The 17,960-nt window shown below is 42.7% G+C and overlaps 1 protein-coding gene across 6 annotated transcripts in view; it reads left to right on the plus strand.

The window, feature by feature from the left end:
• Window positions 1-17,960, plus strand: part of LOC133282714 (nuclear factor of activated T-cells, cytoplasmic 3-like) — a 92,926-nt gene that overhangs the window by 12,621 nt on the left and 62,345 nt on the right. For all 6 annotated transcript variants that reach the window (XM_061478904.1, XM_061478910.1, XM_061478906.1 and 3 more), the window contains exon 2: window positions 895-2,026. In XM_061478904.1, coding sequence (XP_061334888.1) covers window positions 895-2,026 — 1,132 coding nt within the window. The remainder of the gene's footprint in view (window positions 1-894; window positions 2,027-17,960) is intronic.

Here is a 17,960-nt window from a genome sequence, read left to right on the forward strand (position 1 = left end):
ACTCTGCAACAGACAAATGTCTCATACTAGCAGTTAATTCAGTATTGAGAAGTGGGGCAAGAAAACCTGCTTTGGTTCTGTGAGACAAAGCTGCTGATTGCATTAACTGGACTTGCACTCCCTCTTCCCTCTCAGTTGCTTGTTTTTCTTTAGAATATTTCCTGTGTTCTGGATAAGTTAATGGGATCTGATAATATTTTTTGGAGCTTTTGTTTTGTTTTGCTGAACAAATCGTGCTCAAACTTCGTGAAACTGCACTTGAAAAATTATATTCTATGGGATGGACACTTGAGAGTTTCTAAGCAACAACAAAAATATTCTTTGTAATATCTTTAATAATCTTTGTTAGGTCTCTTGAATATTTTTAGTTGTTTGTAGTCTTCATTGAAGTTTGAGTCACTGTAAGATGCTTTCTGGTGTTAAATTCTGGTGCTTTTATCTCCTTTAAGTATTGCCTAGTGGGCTTGCAGAAAGTATCATAGTATGGTTCATGTCCAATATATTTTTAATTATGATTAAAAATGTTTATGAATGGAATGTAGTTATGATATAGAAAGTTTGAATTGAGTGTTCTGCCTTAGATACTTTCAAGATTTTAAACCCATTTTCTGAGTATTTTATATTTTCAGCAACTGAAGATGTGTATAAACTATGGAATCTGATTGAAAACAAGGTTTGTGACACAAAGCTACGCTGTAGTCCTATTCAGCTGTAAATATGGTTGGGGAAATTTTAAAATCAAGCATTAGCTTTATTTTGTGTGGGTAATGTGATGGGAAATGCCTAGAATGTTGAAAACAGACCGTATCTGTGAAACAAAGGGGTTTGTTTATGGCGTTTTTACAAGTGTTGCATTCTGACTGTTCCTTTTTTTTTTTTTAATGTTGTTTTCAGATCTTGAGTCAGATGACTGTGCATCCATAGACATCTTTAATGTAGACCAACCATCATCCCCTGTAAATCAGCCAATTTGTATTCCTTGCCATGGATTGCAGTCTCACTTCTCTCCTCTTTCACCACCACCAAGACTTCAGAGTCATAAGAACTATGAAGCAACTGGTGAGGTACCAGAATCCAAATATAATCCGCTAGGTGGATCCAAACCCTTTGAGTGCCCTAGTATTCAAATTACATCTATTTCACCTAACTGTCATCAAGGGATTGAAGCCAATGAAGATGAATTGCACGCAAATAACACAGAAAATGAGTATATGGAAAGGCCTTCACGGGACCATCTCTATCTTCCTCTTGAACCATCATATAGGGAATCATCCCTTAGTCCAAGTCCTGCCAGCAGCATTTCATCCAGAAGTTGGTTTTCAGATGCTTCCTCTTGTGAATCCATTTCCCACGTTTATGATGATGTAGACTCAGAGCTAAATGAAGCGGCTACTCAAATTACCCTGGGCTCTCCTTTGGCATCCCCTGGTGGTTCTCCAAGAGGCCCCAGTGATGAATCTGGACAGCAGCCATATGGATTTGGGCATGCCTTGTCACCTAGGCAGTCTCCCTGTCATTCTCCTAGAACTAGTATTACAGATGAAAATTGGCTAAGTCCTAGACCAACATCAAGGCCCTCATCAAGACCTACATCCCCCTGTGGGAAGCGACGACACTCTAGTGCTGAGATTTGCTATGCTGGTTCTCTCTCCCCTCACCATTCTCCAACTCCATCACCTGGCCATTCTCCCAGAGGAAGCATAACAGAAGACACCTGGCTAAACACTTCCATCCATAACATACAAGGCCTTAATTCTGGCCTTTCACCATTTCAGTGTTGTACGGAAACTGATATTCCTCTAAAAACAAGAAAGACCTCAGAGGATCAGACTGTCACTTTATCTGGAAAAATAGCTATCTGTTCTGAAGAACAGGGTAACTTACCATCATCCCTTGAAACTGCAGTAGATGACTGCTCTGGATCTCAGCACACCTTGAAAAAAGATTTGCCTGGAGAGCAATTTCTTTCTGTTCCTTCACATTTTACTTGGAGCAAACCAAAGCCTGGTCATACTCCTCTATTTCGGTAAGTGATTAAAAAGTCCTTCTCTCCCATTTGTCGCCTCCTGTGCATCTTAAATAGACATGTAAATGTGCTTGTATTTCAGTGATGTATTAAGACTTCTTAAGGAAAACTACTTCTAGGCAGGTAGGTGATATAATTAGGAAAACCAATTTGAGACACCGAACATCCATCTTTTTCTTTTAAGAATACAATAGATGCCTTGTAACATCAGATTAGTTTTATTTAAAGATAGTTTGTTTGCATACATACACAGAGCCCAGCTGAATCAAATGTCTGCAGATTTTCTGTGCTCTTTGCTGTTCGGTCTGAGCAGTTAACATTTTTAATATAGCTAAAGAAATTCATGAGTTTGTAAAACTGTGAGACTGCAGAAAAAAGTAGAGAGCTTATTTGCTTTTGGTTTTACTTGCTTCTTTGGGCTGATAGAATTCTAGAAATAGAATTGAGAAAAAATTTGCATGCCATACTGAAAATCATCCAGAAAGAATTGATTGCTGGGCTGTAGTTCCAAGGGCATTTCCACCATCATGGTGCTGAGTTAACTAGATCTTTTCCTTTTGTAGTCCTTTCATGTGCTAGCAGGAGGATTTGTGGAGGCTCAGAAGAGGGAACTATTTCACTCTGGGGAGGAAAATTCACCCTCTTTCCCATTCTGTTACCTTTTAGATGGAACAGTTCTGTGATCTTTCCAACTGTATAGCGGTGTGTGGAGTAGAAATGAGAACTCCTTAAGCAGCATTGCTGTTGGATGGATGGATGGATGCTATGATTACTTGTTCAAGTTGTCTATTTGATTCCTGAACCTTTCCTTGCTCTACTAGGTTTTAAAAATAAGGGGTAAGGAGGTACTGGGAGCTGCGGGCATATTTTATGTAGACATTTTGTAAGAAAACTATATCTGATTAATGTCTGTAAAGCACAGTTATCTGTATAAAAGCTATATTATAGGTTTAAATGTTAGTGTTTCCATGCTGTTCTGTATTGATTATTAAATAACTGATTAAAATAGTACCATTCTGTCTGCAGGCAGTGCTTAAGATTTGCTCTTCAAGGATGTAGTGGATGAAGCAATTCCTCTTTCTTAAAGTGGGGGCCAGGGGGTAGGGTAGGATCCTCCACATACTTTAATTTTAAAAAGGCAAACTTAAATACTGAAAGTTAATGACAAAATAGAATGTTCTTATTGCAAATTCATCCTTGCAAAGTGCTTGTTTTCATTCTGTATTTTTAATTTTAGAAAGAATGGCTCAGAAAATATTAATGGTTTTGAAATTCCCCCACCTCCTCCCCCAAAGTAAGCAAAGCAAAATAAAATACTTTCAGGGTACAGTGAAACTTCCTTAAAACAAGCAAATAATAGCTTTAAGAGTTTCCTGAAGGGTAGCTTCTTATGGATGCAAACAGATTTCAGTGTCCATCTGAATTCTAACAATGAACATCTTAGGTTTACTGCTGAATGTATTCCTGTGTGTTGGGTTTTATTTATTTATTTATTTATCATCCTTCCACATCTGTTTATGAACATGATCTTTAACAGTAAAGACTCAAAACTGCTAGATGGAAAATTCTGTTTTACTAGATATGCAAATACTGTGTTGACAGATACGTTTACTGTCATAGAATCATAGAATAGTTAGGGTTGGGAAGGACCTTAAGATCATCTAGTTCCAACCCTCTTGCCATGGGCAGGGATATCTTGCACTAAACCATGTCACCCAAGACTCTGTTCAACCTGGCCTTGAACACCGCCAGGGATGGGACCTTTACCATTTCTGTGGGCAACCTGTTCCAGTGCCTCACCACCCTCACAGTAAAGATAGTTTATATCTAACCTGAACTTCCCGTTTTACTTTAAACCCATTACCCCTTTCCTGTCACTACAGTCCCTGATGAAGAGTCCTTCTCCAGCATTCTTGTAGGCCCCCTTCAGATCCTGGAAGGCTGCTATGAGGTCTCCATGCAGCGTTCTCTTCTCCAGGTTGAACAGCCCCAACTTTCTCAGCTTGTCTTCATATGGGAGGTGCTCGAGCCCCCTTGTAGCTGTTTTTTGGGTTTTCTTTAATTATGTTGCATTTTGTTCATCTCTTGGTAAAAGGTGTTCAGTCTGTTGCTAGAATCTTTTCATTCTAACTAAAAGAATAACTTTTTTTTTCTTAATTGTGTGGGTTTGAATTAGATTATAATTATGTAGATTACTCAGCAGTCTGAACTTGCCGTTTTTGTCAGCTCACAGGCTAACATAGTTTGTTAATGGTGAGCAGTACTGAAGGGTAAAAGCACATGAACATATAGGCATGAGGCCAGATGGGGTGTGGATCTATGGTTCTTCTGTAGTATGACTATATTAGTTACAAAAGTAGATATTAAGTTTGCTTCCTGTTGTAGTGGGGGGAACTGAGCAGAACTGAATAAAAATTTTACTGTTTGCATTAAGAAATAAAAGTATTTTTTAAATGTCAGAATTTAAAGTTGGCACTGAAGAACTTCTCTAATTATAAAATGGGCAAATAGGCAGAAGATAGACTCTACACCTATTCACAAGTAAACTAAATTAAATTATTAAACTGTATACATTTGCTGCCAAAAATATATTCTGACTATTGAGTTAGTGGAAATGGCTGCACTGGCAGCTGTATCCTCAGTGAAATGTTCAATTACTTAGCAGTTGTAGCCTGTTCCATAGATGCTGTGAAGGTATGCATCTTCAGTATATTAAAATATTTCTATCTGCCATGTAATATTTTATAATTTGATGCTTATAAAGTAGGGGAGCTAAGTTGACTTTTATGTTTTATTAATAAAAATAAAATGCAAGAAGATCCACTGTTTCTTACATAGTTTATGGCAGATGCCAAAAGTGACTACGTCAGTTGTCATAGTTAACTATATAAATTGCAATTAATATCTATTACATATTCTATGTAGTAGTATATTGTTGTCCTGGGTTCAGCAGTAGCAGTCATTTTTCTCCTTCTTGGTAGCTGGTGCAGTGCTGTGTTTTGACTTTCGGCCTGGGAACAGAGCTGATAGCGATGTTTTGGTTTGGCCAAGGACTTTGTGAGTCTCATGCTCTGCCAGGGAGGAGGGGAAGCCGGGAGGAAGCAGAGACAGGACACCTGACTCAAGCTAGCCAAAGAGGTATTCCATACCACAGCACGTCATGCCCAGGATGTAACTGGGAGTTAGCCGGAAGGGCTGGGAGACTGCGGGGTTGTAGGAGGTATCGGTCGGTGCTTGGTCGGGTTGGGGGGGTGAGTTATCAGTTTTCTGATGGTGAGGTCATGTATTCTCTTCCCTTGTTATTTCCTTTATCATTGTTATTATTGGTGGTAGCAGTAGTGATCTGTGTTATACCTTAGTTACTAAACTGTTCTTATCTCAACCTGTGGGAGTTGCATTCTTCTCGATTCTCCTCTCTGTCCCTCTGGGAGTAGGGGGAGGGAAAGAAGGTGGGGAGTGAGCGAACGAGTTACCTGACTGGGTTTAAACCACGACAATTGTTAATAAACTTTTTTAAATATCTTGATTGCATTATCAAGCCCAAAGTAGTGCATGAAGTAAACTGGAGTATTGATCCAGCAGCATGCACACTTGGCAGCAATAACCTGACCCCTGGTAGAAGTGGGGGTAACTTGCCTCCTATGTGACACGGTGTGAAGTGTGCAGATAGCACCTTCTTCTCTGAATGCTATCTGAAAGTTTGTAATCAAGTTCAGCTATCAACTCCTGACCATGTTTTCCTTCTTTTCTTCTGTGTTCAGTAAGTATGCAATACTTAGCAACATTTAAAATTGTGGAACATGCTTTTGAGCTTTTTAATAGTAGTTCAGATGCCATCCAAACACTTTTCACAGTATCACAGTATGCTAGAGATTGGAAGGGACCTCAAAAGATCATCTAGTCCAATCCCCCTGCCAGAGCAGGAACACCTAGATAATGTTACACAGGAATGTGTCCAGGCGAGTTTTGAATGTCTCCAGGGACATTACCCCTTGTCCTATCATTGTTTGCCACTGAGTAGAGCCTGGCTCCATCCTCGTGACACTCCCCCTTCATATATTTATATACACTCATAAGATCACCCCTCAGTCTCCTCTTCTCCAAACTATAGAGACCCAGCTCCCTCAGTCTTTCCTCATAAGGGAGATGCTCCACTCCCTTAATCATCTTCATTGCCCTGCACTGGACTCTCTCCAGCAGGTCCCTGTCCTTCTTGAACTGAGGGGCCCAGAACTGGACACAATATTCCAGATGCGGTCTCACCAGGGCAGAGTAGAGGGGAAGGAGAACCTCTCTTGACCTACTAACCACCGCCCTTCTAATACACCCCAGGATGCCATTGGCCTTCTTAGCCACAAGGGCACAGTGTTGGCTTATGGTCATCCTGTCGTCCACTAGGACCCCCAGGTCCCTCTCCCCTACACTGCTCTCTAACAGGTCGTTCCCCAACCTATACTGGAACCTGGGGTTGTTCCTGCCCAGATGCAGGACTCTACACTTTCCCTTGTTATATTTCATCAAGTTATTCCCTGCCCAACTCTCCAGCCTGTCCAGGTCTCGCTGGATGGCAGCACAGCCTTCTGGTGTGTCAGCCACTCCTCCCAGCTTAGTGTCATCAGCAAACTTGCTGATAGTACACTCAATTCCCTCATCTAAATCGTTGATGAATATATTAAATAATACTGGTCCCAGTACTGATCCTTGAGGCACTCCACTAGTTACAGGCCTCCAACTAGACTCCGCCCCATAGACTACAACTCTCTGGCTTCTCTCCTTCAGCCAGTTCACAGTCCACCTCACTACCTGATCATCCAGACCACACTTCCTCAATTTAGCTGTGAGGATGCTGTGGGAGGCTGTGTCAAATGCTTTGCTGAAGTCAAGGTAGACCACATCCACCGCTCTGCCATCATCCATCCACCGTGTTATTTCCTCATAAAAGGCTAAGAGATTGGTCAAGCATGATTTCCCCTTGGTGAAGCCATGTTGACTGCCCCTCATAACCCTCTTATCCTTGATATGCCTTAAGATGGCACCAAGGATAAGGTGTTCCATCACTTTCCCAGGGATGGAGGTGAGGCTGACCAGTCTATAGTTACCCGGGTCCTCCTTCTTGCCCTTTTTGAAGACTGGAGTGGCATTTGCTTTCCTCCAGTCCTCAGGCACCTCTCCCATTTCCCAAGACTTGGTAAAGATGATGGAGAGTGGTCTAGCAATGACTTCTGCTAGTTCCCTCAGCACCAGCAGGTGCATCCCATCTGGACCCATGGATTTATGGATGTCCAGATTGCTTGACTGGAGATGACAGCTTGTTATTTGATCACAGAAACCCATAATCTGACAGCATGTAGCATATGAAAAATGAGTGTGTATTATGTGCCGAGTCATGCTTTTGCTTCCTTGTCAAAGGTAAGTCTAGACAAGTGAAGATGGACAGAACCACTGCTGCAACAATTCCTTTCAAATAGGGGAAAAAGGAACTAGGTAGTGTCTCCTGTATCTAGGAATAGTGAGGGTGTCTGTTGATGATGTCATTAACGAAATACCTGGGCAAACGAGCACTCCTTTGGTGGCAGATTAAATTGGTAATTTTATGGAATATTTATTTTTTTATGAATGGAATATTTATTGGAATATTTATTTATTATGAAATAAGCTATTTGATAATTTTATTTGTTGCATAGTTACTCTTGTTACTGTTATTTAAGGTACCTCTTTCTTCTACCCCCTCCCCCAACCTCCCCTCAGGATGATGGATAGGGAAACGGCTTTATCTGTGCGTCTCATGTTTCCCTCCCCTCCACTTGGAAAATCCCTTTCTTTTGGGTATTTTGATGTAGTGATAGTAGATGTGACCTCCCCGTTTGCTTATTACCCCAACATTTCATAAAGATGCTGATTTTACAACTTACTTGCACATCAACTATTAGAGCTTGAGTTTTACTCGCAGAAAAAAATAATCAAGGTATGTATTTGTTTCTCACTAAATCTCTTTGAGGCGTATTTCTGGGCTTTCACATATAGTTGTTTCAGATTCTTTTATTAATTGGATTCTCTTTTTCTTTCGCTCCTTTCCCAAATTCTGTATTGGCCGTTGGAAGGGAAACGGATGCTTTAAGTTCACTTTCTTATTTAGATAGCCTATGTCAGTATAGGTTATAAATAGTCCAGAAGAATACCAGAGAAAGTGTTTATTCTAGAGTGTGTTCATAGTCAAATATCTAAAATTTGGTCTGCTGGCTCACATGAGGCACCATCTGAAAGGGGTTAGTATGCTCATGTGAATTATCTTAAGTTTGTCCTTAAGTCTTTGAAACTTTGTGAAATTTTTTGTTTAGTAGCTGTTTTCATAAATATTAATGGACCCATGTAATATTGGGAAGCTCTTCAAGACTGATCCTTTTTATTAACATTTTCTTATTTAGTTTCCAGTCAGGTTCTCAAGTACAAAGCTACTATATGAGGAAGATGAGTAGCAAATAGTATTTTGAAGTGATATATGTGTGTATATATATACACACACACATAGTTGTTTTAGAAAAGTTAATGTTCTTGGTTACAAGATATATAGCTCCTGTGAGAAAGTCTGTTTTACAAACTTGATCAAGGGGAATAAAAAGAATATAGTGATGATCCAGAAACCTCTACTGAGTGATCAATATAATGCTTCTGGTGAGGACTTGTGACTAAAAGTACAATTTGTAAGAGACTAGCAACATTTATGATGTTAACAACCGTGGTTGGGGTGTTCTGGGGTTAACAACCATCACAGACCTGGCCAGCACTGATGTAGGTAGCAAGGGGCATTTTGTCAGAAGAGTGGGCAATGATGATGCAACTGAAAATTATAGGATCTGTTATTTTTGATTTTAGGCTTATTGGTTTGTTTTCTTTTGCTATAAACTTAAATATGAATGGCTAGTGGAACAGTAAGTTTCAGGTTATGTAAAGTAGATAGAATTTACTTTGTGTCTCAAGCAAATAGGCACTTTGCAGGGTAGTAAATTTAAGGAATCATTAATTTATTTATTTTTTCTTTCTTTAACCCCTGAAGTATTTGATAGGAACAGATGGTGTTTCTGTGTCTGGTAGATAATCAGGCAATATTCAGTAATGCTAAAAAAATTTGAAATAAAACCTAGTTTCTTTTACTGTCTTCCCTCATGGAATTCTTAGACACTTAGACATTGATTTTAAAAACTACTGTATAAATTGATATTTGTCTTCAGTCTGCTGCATCACAAGTTTAATCTAGAGCACCGAGAAGTAATGGGATATAAAGTAGTTTATTTGTTTCAGTGGTGATGAACAAACAGGCTTTGATAGATGTATCCACAGACCAGGAATCTCTTTAGTGATGGATACTTAATGGCAACTTGAGAGTATGTTACGTGCAATTATCTGGTGGTTACCACTGGAAACTAGGATTGCCGGCAGTGTTGCTTAATCTGACAGAAAAGTAGTTTAGATACAGCGGTATATGGCCAAATAGTTGGAAAAGTTGCTTCTCTTATCTGAGACACCTCTTAGAGTACTGTGTGCAGTTCTGATGTCATGAAGCTGTTGAAGCAAGTCCAGAGGAGGGCCACGGGGATGATAAGGGGGCTGGAGCGCCTCCTTATGAAGACAAGCTGAGAAGGTTGGGGCTGTTCAGCCTGGACAAGAGAAGGCTGTATGGAGACCTCATAGCAGCCATCCAGTATCTGAAGGGGACCTATAAGGATGCTGGAGAGAGACCCTTCATCAGGGACTGTAGCAACAGGACAAGGGGTAATGGGTTTAAACTAAAACAGGGGAAGTTCAGGTTAGCTATATGGAAGAAGTTCTTCACTGTGAGAGTGGTGAGGCACTGGAACAGGTTGCCCACGGAAGTTGTGAATACTTCATCCCTGGTGGTGTTCGAGTCCAGGTTGAACAGAGCTTTTGGCGACATGGTGTAGGGTGAGGTGTCCCTGCCTATGGCAGGGGGGGTGAATTAGATGTTCTTAAGGTCCTTTCCAACCCTAATTATTCTATGATTCCTCTTGGAAGTCAGGGTTTAGAGAGGAGCAGAATTAGGTTCTATTTTTAACTCTTTATCTAGATTATTTTAATCTATTGGGATTTTGGTCTTAATTTTAAGAGGACTAAATCTTTCAATGTGAGTGGACTGTAGGCCAGCTTAGTCTGCTAAGTACTTATTTTGATGCATAGAAATAATACTAGCTGTGCTATGTTAGAAAAACTTGAAATTGAAAATATTTAAAAATTGCTGACTTTGAAGGTAAATAACCACTTAAATGAGACAAGCAAGAGAACTTTGAATTTCCTAGTTTTTTTTAATAAGCTAGGCTATTGCTGTAATGTTCACACTCCATTAATGAATCCAGAGAAATTCAGGCAGTGTTTAATATGGGATCTTTGAGCTGTTGTCGTGGTTTAAGCAGTGTGCTATCAGCACTGTTCTCAGGCTAAAGTCAAAAACACAGCACTGCACCAGCTACTAAGAAGGAGAAAAGTAACTGCTACAGCTGAACCCAGGACAGTATCCACCTCTTATTCCATACCGTTCACGTCATGCTCAGATCCCATATTTTAAAATGTGATATTGCTTTTTGTCTTATACACACACAAACACACATACACACACACACATATATATATGTACACCCACACACGGATATCATTCCTTAGTCCATGGACCAATCCCTTTAAAGTTGCTGAATTCATCCAGTCCATGATGTCAGGCTCCATCTCTTGTAGCAGTCTTTCAGGGCAGGAGTGACAGTGTATAGTGTTGGATTGTTGCCTGCTGATGACACTGCCAAGCTTGTCACTGCTGAGCTCATCTGGTTTCATCAAAGTTCATTCTTTGTTGAGGTGATGATCAGAGGGAAATCAGGAGATTCTTTTGATTCTCCTCCCCATCCCTTCGGGAGTGGGGGGGAGGGGAAGAAAGGGGGAAGTGAGTGAGAGGCTGCATGGTTCTGAGTTACCGGCTGGGCTTAAACCATGACAGTTGTACATGGGATTCAGCTCTCTGCTTTGTTCTGAAATGATAGAATATAGATTTTTACTTGGCAGTATACAGTATCAGTTCTCCAAAAGCACAGTTAACTGTGGGTCTGCTAGCAGCAGAACAGTGAGGTTTTGAATGGAAACAGTGTTTAAAAACTCTGTTGATAAGCCACTATGGCAGCTGGAATAACCCCAAAAATCTTAACTCCAAAATTAGTTCACCAGGGAAAAAGTTGCTTTTTCCTAGGTAGCAAAGAGCATCCACAGCAGTATTTTTGGCTCTACAAGCCTTCTTGAAAAGGACCATAGTATTTGGTCATAGTTATAGTTTGAGATTCTCAGGGATTTGCTGTGTTTTTTTTTTTTTTTGTTTGCTGTGTTTGCATTGACTTGTCACAGGAAATGCTGTTGGTTAATCTCTGCAAAAATTTGGGATGAAGAAAAGATGTGGCATGTCCATTGTATGGTCAGTGAGCTTTTCCCCTGTTGATGTGTTGGGAGGAGCTGTAAGTTGAAAATCTTACTTTTGCTAAAACTAAAAGATAATAAAAGAATCATTGTAGGAGAAGTGAACCTCAGCCAACAAAAGAAATAAGAACTGGAGTTAGTGACTACAGAGGCAGGACCATGTTGTACAGAGTGGCTAAAATGATTTCTTATATCATTTCCACCTGTGTTTAAAAGATTTCTAAGCAAGGAGTCCAGGAGAGCATTAGACTAATTTAGCTAATTGCGTATGTGCTTCAGCGAACTGCATTAGCAGTTTGTCTGCACAGAACCCCAGCTATTTGTCCTACAAGTTACTTAGGAAGCCTGCTACAAATGAAAGGTGTGTTAAAGATTTAAATGAATTATTTTTAATGGTTCTCATAGGCTTTGTTTTTCTTTCTGTCCCACATGTACTGCTCTGGGGCCACAGTGAAATGCAAACAAGCAGTCTTGTTTTGGGGATTTGTCTCTTCCTGCACAAGAGAGGTATAGTCAACCCATGAGCTGGGCCTTGACTTCTGCAGGTCTGAATACTGAAGTCCGTATGGACACATTTGGCTATCCTAATGATGAACATTAAATGTCTCCTCATCAGTTTGTGCAGTCTGAATCGGTTCTGTTTTAGCAATGTTAAATTAATATTGATCAAATTGTCACTGAACTGACAATTTTAAATGCAGTGGCTTCTGCTGAGGATGCTACTGAAGGGTTCCTTCTTCTGAGTTCCCTTTAATAGCTGCTGAAGGCAGAAGCCTATAGTCTTGATGAGGTAAGAGTACGAGCTTTTGGAAGCTTGCATTAATGCTGCTGTGCTGTGTGTAAGCTGCAGAAGAGAGAAACCTTTAAACTTTTTGCAATACCAAATTCTTGCTCATTTCTGAAGCAGCTGAGCTGCTTCTTAAACATGTTCCAGGTATTTTAAGAGTAATGCAGCACTAAACTTCAAACTTGGGTAAGTTCTGAACTATCAGAGCTCACTGGAGTTCAATGCACAGTTTCCAACCAATAAAATAGCTGTGGCGAGTTAAAAATATAGCAGTTTTGTTGCTGATCCTCACCTAATAGTGCAGACTGAATGGTAGTGTCCTAGGTTCAGCTATACCAGTCATTTTTCTCCTTCTTAGTAGCTGGTGCAGTGCTGTGTTTTTGACTTTGAGCATGGGAACAACGCTGATAACACTGGTGTTTTTAGTTGTTGCTAAGTAATGTTTACTCTGACCAAGTACTTTGCAAGGGAAGAGGGGAAGTTGGGAGGAAGCAGAGACAAGACATCTGACCCAAGCTAGCCAAAGGAGTGTTGAGTACCACAGCACATCATGCCCAGTATAGAAACTGGGGGGAGTTACCAGGATGGCCAGATTGCTGCTTGGGTCGAGCTGGGTGTTGTTAGGGAGGTGGTGAGCAGTTGTATTTTCTCCCTTTGTTCTTTTCCTTATTATTTTTGGTGGTGGTAGTAGTAGTTTTGTATTATACCTTAGTTACCATATGGTTCTTATCTCAACCCATGGGAGTTATATTCTTTCAGTTCTCCTCCCCACCCCTCTGGGAGCGGGGAGAGGAAGAAGGTGGGGAGTGAGTGAGGACTGCATGGTTTTGGGTTGCTGGCTGGACTTAAACCACGACAGTATTTTGTGGTGCCCAATGTGGGGCACAAAGGGTTGAGATAACAACAGATCTGAACAGAGTTTGTCTAATCATATTTGTGATAGGCATTGATTGTTTTGAATTAATAGTCACTCATCACGGTGCTGGTTTATTTGCTCTCAAAGTTGTTGCTCTTGATCATGGAGTTTCAGCGTGTCGTACCTTACTTAGAGCCAGCATTTGCTGTTTTAGTGTTGTCCTGGGTTCAGCAGTAGCAGTCATGTTTTTCCTTTGTGTTAACTGGTGCAGTGCTGTGTTTTGACTTCTAGCTTGAGAACAGTGTTGGTGAAGCCGATGTTTTCGGTTGTTGCTAAGTGATGTTTACCCTGACCAAGGACTCTGTGAGGCTCATGCTCTGCCAGGGAGGAGGGGAGGCTGTGAGGAAGCAGGGACGGGGCGCCTGACCCGGGCTAGCCGGGGAGGTATTCCATACCACAGCACGTCATGCCCGGGGTGGGGGGGTAACTGGGAGTTACCCGGAAGGACAGGGGCTTCCGGGTGGAACTTGTTTTCTTGGCCGGTGGTATTGTATTCTCTTCCCTTGTTATTTTCCCTTATCATTGTTTTAGCTGATAGTAGCGGTGGTGATTTGTTGCTGGACTGTTCTTGTCTCAACCCGTAGGAGTTGCACTCTCTCGATCCTCCTCCCCGTTCCTCTGGGAGCGGGGAAGGGGAGAGCCCCGGTGGGGGGGGGGGGGGAGACGGACACGGACCTCGATTGTTGTCAGCTTGGCACCACTCACTGGGAGTGAGTGAACAAGTTACCTGACTGGGTTTAAACCACGACAGTTCTTTTTGGCGCCCAACGTGGGGCACAAGGGGTTGAGATAAGAACAGATCTGACTGGATTGATAGTCACTCGTCACAATGCTGATTTATTGGCTCTCAAGGTTGTTCCTCTTGATCTCACAGTTTCAGTATATCATATCTTACGTCCATCCGGTATTTGCTGTATTAGTGTTTTTCAAGTGTGGGGCTTGGGCTAAGGTTTTTGTCCCATTGTACTTTATGGTAATGACTTGTAATACAATAGAATCATTGATCATGAAACTGATCTGGCTTATGTTCCCAGTGTGGTCACCACCTTTATACTTTGGGAGGTATATGATGAAGGTGCTTAGCAATTACACATCTTTTTTCTCCTCCTCAGGTGCTCAACCTGTGAAGGAGACATCCTTTTACCCTCCTAGTTGTCCCCCCCAGACCATTTACATTTGAGAGTTTTGAATTTTTTGAATGGCCTTTTAATGCTGTTGAGACTTGTTTGCTGATGGTGATGGGAATCACCATGCTAACACGCATACAGAGTGTGTTTTGCCCACTACTGATTTCAAGAGTTAAGCAGATTCAGGTTTGGGTCTTGTCTGGGGTCAAACGACGATGTAGGAGGACCAAGAGATTTTCCCTGAGGCTAGACAGCCATGAGTGGCAGGGTGTGTGGGATAGTAAGGGCAAGTATCTAGGTCAGTGGGCCCCTCCAGTACTTTGGAATTTCACTACCGAACAACTGCAAAATCCAGAAGAATTAGTAAAACACTTAAATGAGGTGTGTGGTCATTCTGGCCATACCAGAGATGGACAAATCACGGTAACGTGCTGGGGCTTGACCTATGCTTACAGGGCCTTGTTCAACACTATCCAGCACCTTCAAAAGGAAAAGAATGTCGGCGGATCTGAGGGCAGGGTGACGGTCGCTACTCAAACTTTGGCTGCAATGAACAGCACAGCTACCCCAGTGGCAAGTACAGCAGCTGCTCAAACTTCAACTGCAACAGACAGCGCGGTTACCCCAGCTCCAAGCTCAGCAGCTACACCACCCCCAGCAACAAGTACAGTTGCTACTCAAACCACAGTGATAATCACTGCAGCCAACCCAGAGGACCAATTCGTACCAATATCAGTTGCCCCTGTACGCAAGAGAACAAGCAAAAAGGAGGCAAAAAGGGTGAAGCGAGATGAAGAACCAATGAATTCACCACCTGGTCCAGAATCTGATCAGGAGTCATCATCACATGACGAAGAAGAAGAAGAAGAGGTAACTTCTCGACCTCGGACCTCAACCAAGCTGCGGAATATGCGAAAAGATTTTACCCGTCAACCAGGGGAGCACATCATCACCTGGTTACTCCGATGCTGGGACAATGGGGCCGATGGTCACGAACTAGAAGGTACAGAAGCCAAGCAGCTGGGATCACTTGCTAGAGAAGGGGGAATTGACAAAGCAATTGCAAGAGAGAAAAAGTCCCTCAGCCTTTGGAGGAGGCTCTTGGCAGCTGTGAAAGAAAGGTTTCCGTACAAGGACGATGTTACGAGTCGTTCGGCCAAGTGGACTACTATAGACAAAGGCATCCAGTCTCTGAGGGAATCGGCCATCTTAGAGATGCTCTATCACATCAAGCCGAATAACGGGGATACACCCATAGATCCAGATGAAGTTGAATGTACACGACCCATGTGGCGAAAACTTACACGGAATGCACCGTCATCATATGCCCATTCATTGGCAACAGTGACCTGGAATGACATAGTACCACTAACAGTGGATGAAATGGTTCATAAACTCTGAGAGTTCAAAGACAATCTCACCCCTTCCATCATCTCAGCTGTGAAAAAACTGTCCCAGGACCTCGAACAATTGAGGGACAATCTATCTGATTTATCCAGCTCCTCACGTGTACCAGCACACGTCTCAGCTATTAACAAAAGGCATCCTATTGTTCAAGAGAGGAGATACAGAAGGTATACGCCACGGGGTACCCTATGGTTTTACCTGCTGGATCACGGAGAAGACATGACAAAGTGGGATGGAAAACCTACTTCAGCTTTGGAGGAACGGGTGAGTGAACTGAAGAGGGGAGCAAGGGCCAAGACTGATCGTCCCATGAGAGCTCCGGCTTCAGTCTCTGGTGAGCAGTTTCCCAGATGGAGTGGAAGAGCTGATTTTACTCCAGCTCCTGTGATAACGAAGAATAATCCCTTTCAACACGACTTAAGTGTCCAATGCTGTGACGACCATTAGAGGGGCCCTGCCTCCAGCCAGGTGGAGGTAGGGGACAATCGGATTTACTGGACTGTGTGGATCAGATGGCCTGGCACATCAGTCCCACAGAAGTATAAGGCTCTAGTAGATACCGGTGCACAGTGTACCCTGATGCCATCAAGCTGTCAAGGGGTGGAACCCATCTATATTTCTGGAGTAACAGGAGGATCCCAAGAGTTGACTGTGCTGGAGGCTGAAATCAGCCTGACTGGGAGGGAGTGGCAAAAGCACCCTATTGTGACTGGTCCAGAGGCTCCATGCATTCTCGGCATAGACTACCTCAAGAGAGGGTACTTCAAAGACCCAAAAGGGTACCGGTGGGCTTTTGGTATTGCTGCTTTGGAGACTGAGGAAATTGAGCAGCTGTCCACCTTGCCTGGTCTCTCAGATCCCTCTGCTGTGGGGTTGCTGAAAGTTGAAGAACAGCAAGTGCCAATTGCGACCACAACAGTGCACCGGCGGCAATATCGCACCAACCGAGACTCCCTGATTCCCATCCATCAGCTGATCCGTAGACTGGAGAGTCAGGGGGTGATCAGCAGGACCCGCTCACCCTTCAATAGCCCCATATGGCCAGTGCGAAAGTCTAATGGAGAATGGAGACTAACAGTAGACTATCGTGGCCTGAATGAAGTCACACCACCATTGAGTGCTGCCGTCCCGGACATGCTAGAACTTCATTATGAACTAGAGTCAAAGGCAGCCAAGTGGTATGCCACGATTGATATTGCCAATGCATTTTTCTCAATTCCTTTGGCAGCAGAGTGCAGGCCACAGTTTGCTTTTACTTGGAGGGGTGTCCGGTTCACTTGGAACCGACTGCCCCAGGGGTGGAAACACAGCCCTACCATTTGCCATGGACTGATCCAGACTGCACTGGAACAGGGGCAAGCTCCAGAACACCTGCAATACATTGATGACATTATTGTGTGGGGCGATACAGCGGAAGAAGTCTTTGAGAAAGGGAGGAAAATAATCCAAATCCTGCTGAAAGCCGGTTTTGCCATAAAACGGAGTAAGGTCAAGGGACCTGCACAGGAGATTCAATTTTTGGGAATAAAATGGCAAGATGGACGTAGACAGATCCCCACAGATGTGATCAACAAGATAACAGCAATGTCTCCACCAACTAATAAGAAAGAAACGCAAGCTTTCTTGGGTGCAGTGGGGTTCTGGAGAATGCACATCCCAAATTACAGTTTGATTGTAAGCCCTCTCTATCATGTGACCCGGAAGAAGAATGATTTTAAATGGGGCCCTGAGCAGCAACAAGCCTTTGAGCAAATTAAACGTGAGATAGTTCCTGCAGTAGCCCTTGGACCAGTCCGGACCGGACCAGATGTAAAAAATGTGCTGTACACTGCAGCTGGGGAGAACGGTCCTACCTGGAGCCTCTGGCAGAAAGCTCCAGGGGAGACTCGAGGTCGACCCCTCGGCTTTTGGAGTCGGGGATATAAAGGATCTGAGGCCAGCTATACCCCAACTGAGAAAGAGATACTGGCAGCCTATGAAGGGGTTCGAGCTGCTTCGGAAGTGATTGGCACTGAAGCACAGCTCCTCCTGGCACCCCGGCTGCCCGTGCTGGGCTGGATGTTCAAAGGCAGGGTCTTCTCTACACATCATGCAACTGATGCTACATGGAGTAAATGGGCTGCACTAATTACACAACGAACTCGAATAGGAAATCCCAGTCGTCCAGGCATTCTAGAAGTCATCATGGACTGGCCAGAGGGCAAAGATTTCGGAATGTCACCAGAGGAGGAG

The sequence above is a fragment of the Pezoporus flaviventris genome, unplaced genomic scaffold (assembly GCF_033815535.1).
Source record: "Pezoporus flaviventris isolate CSIRO_AGI_PZ_B2104156 unplaced genomic scaffold, CSIRO_AGI_Pfla_v1 ptg000136l, whole genome shotgun sequence".
Taxonomy (NCBI): Eukaryota; Metazoa; Chordata; class Aves; order Psittaciformes; family Psittacidae; genus Pezoporus; species Pezoporus flaviventris.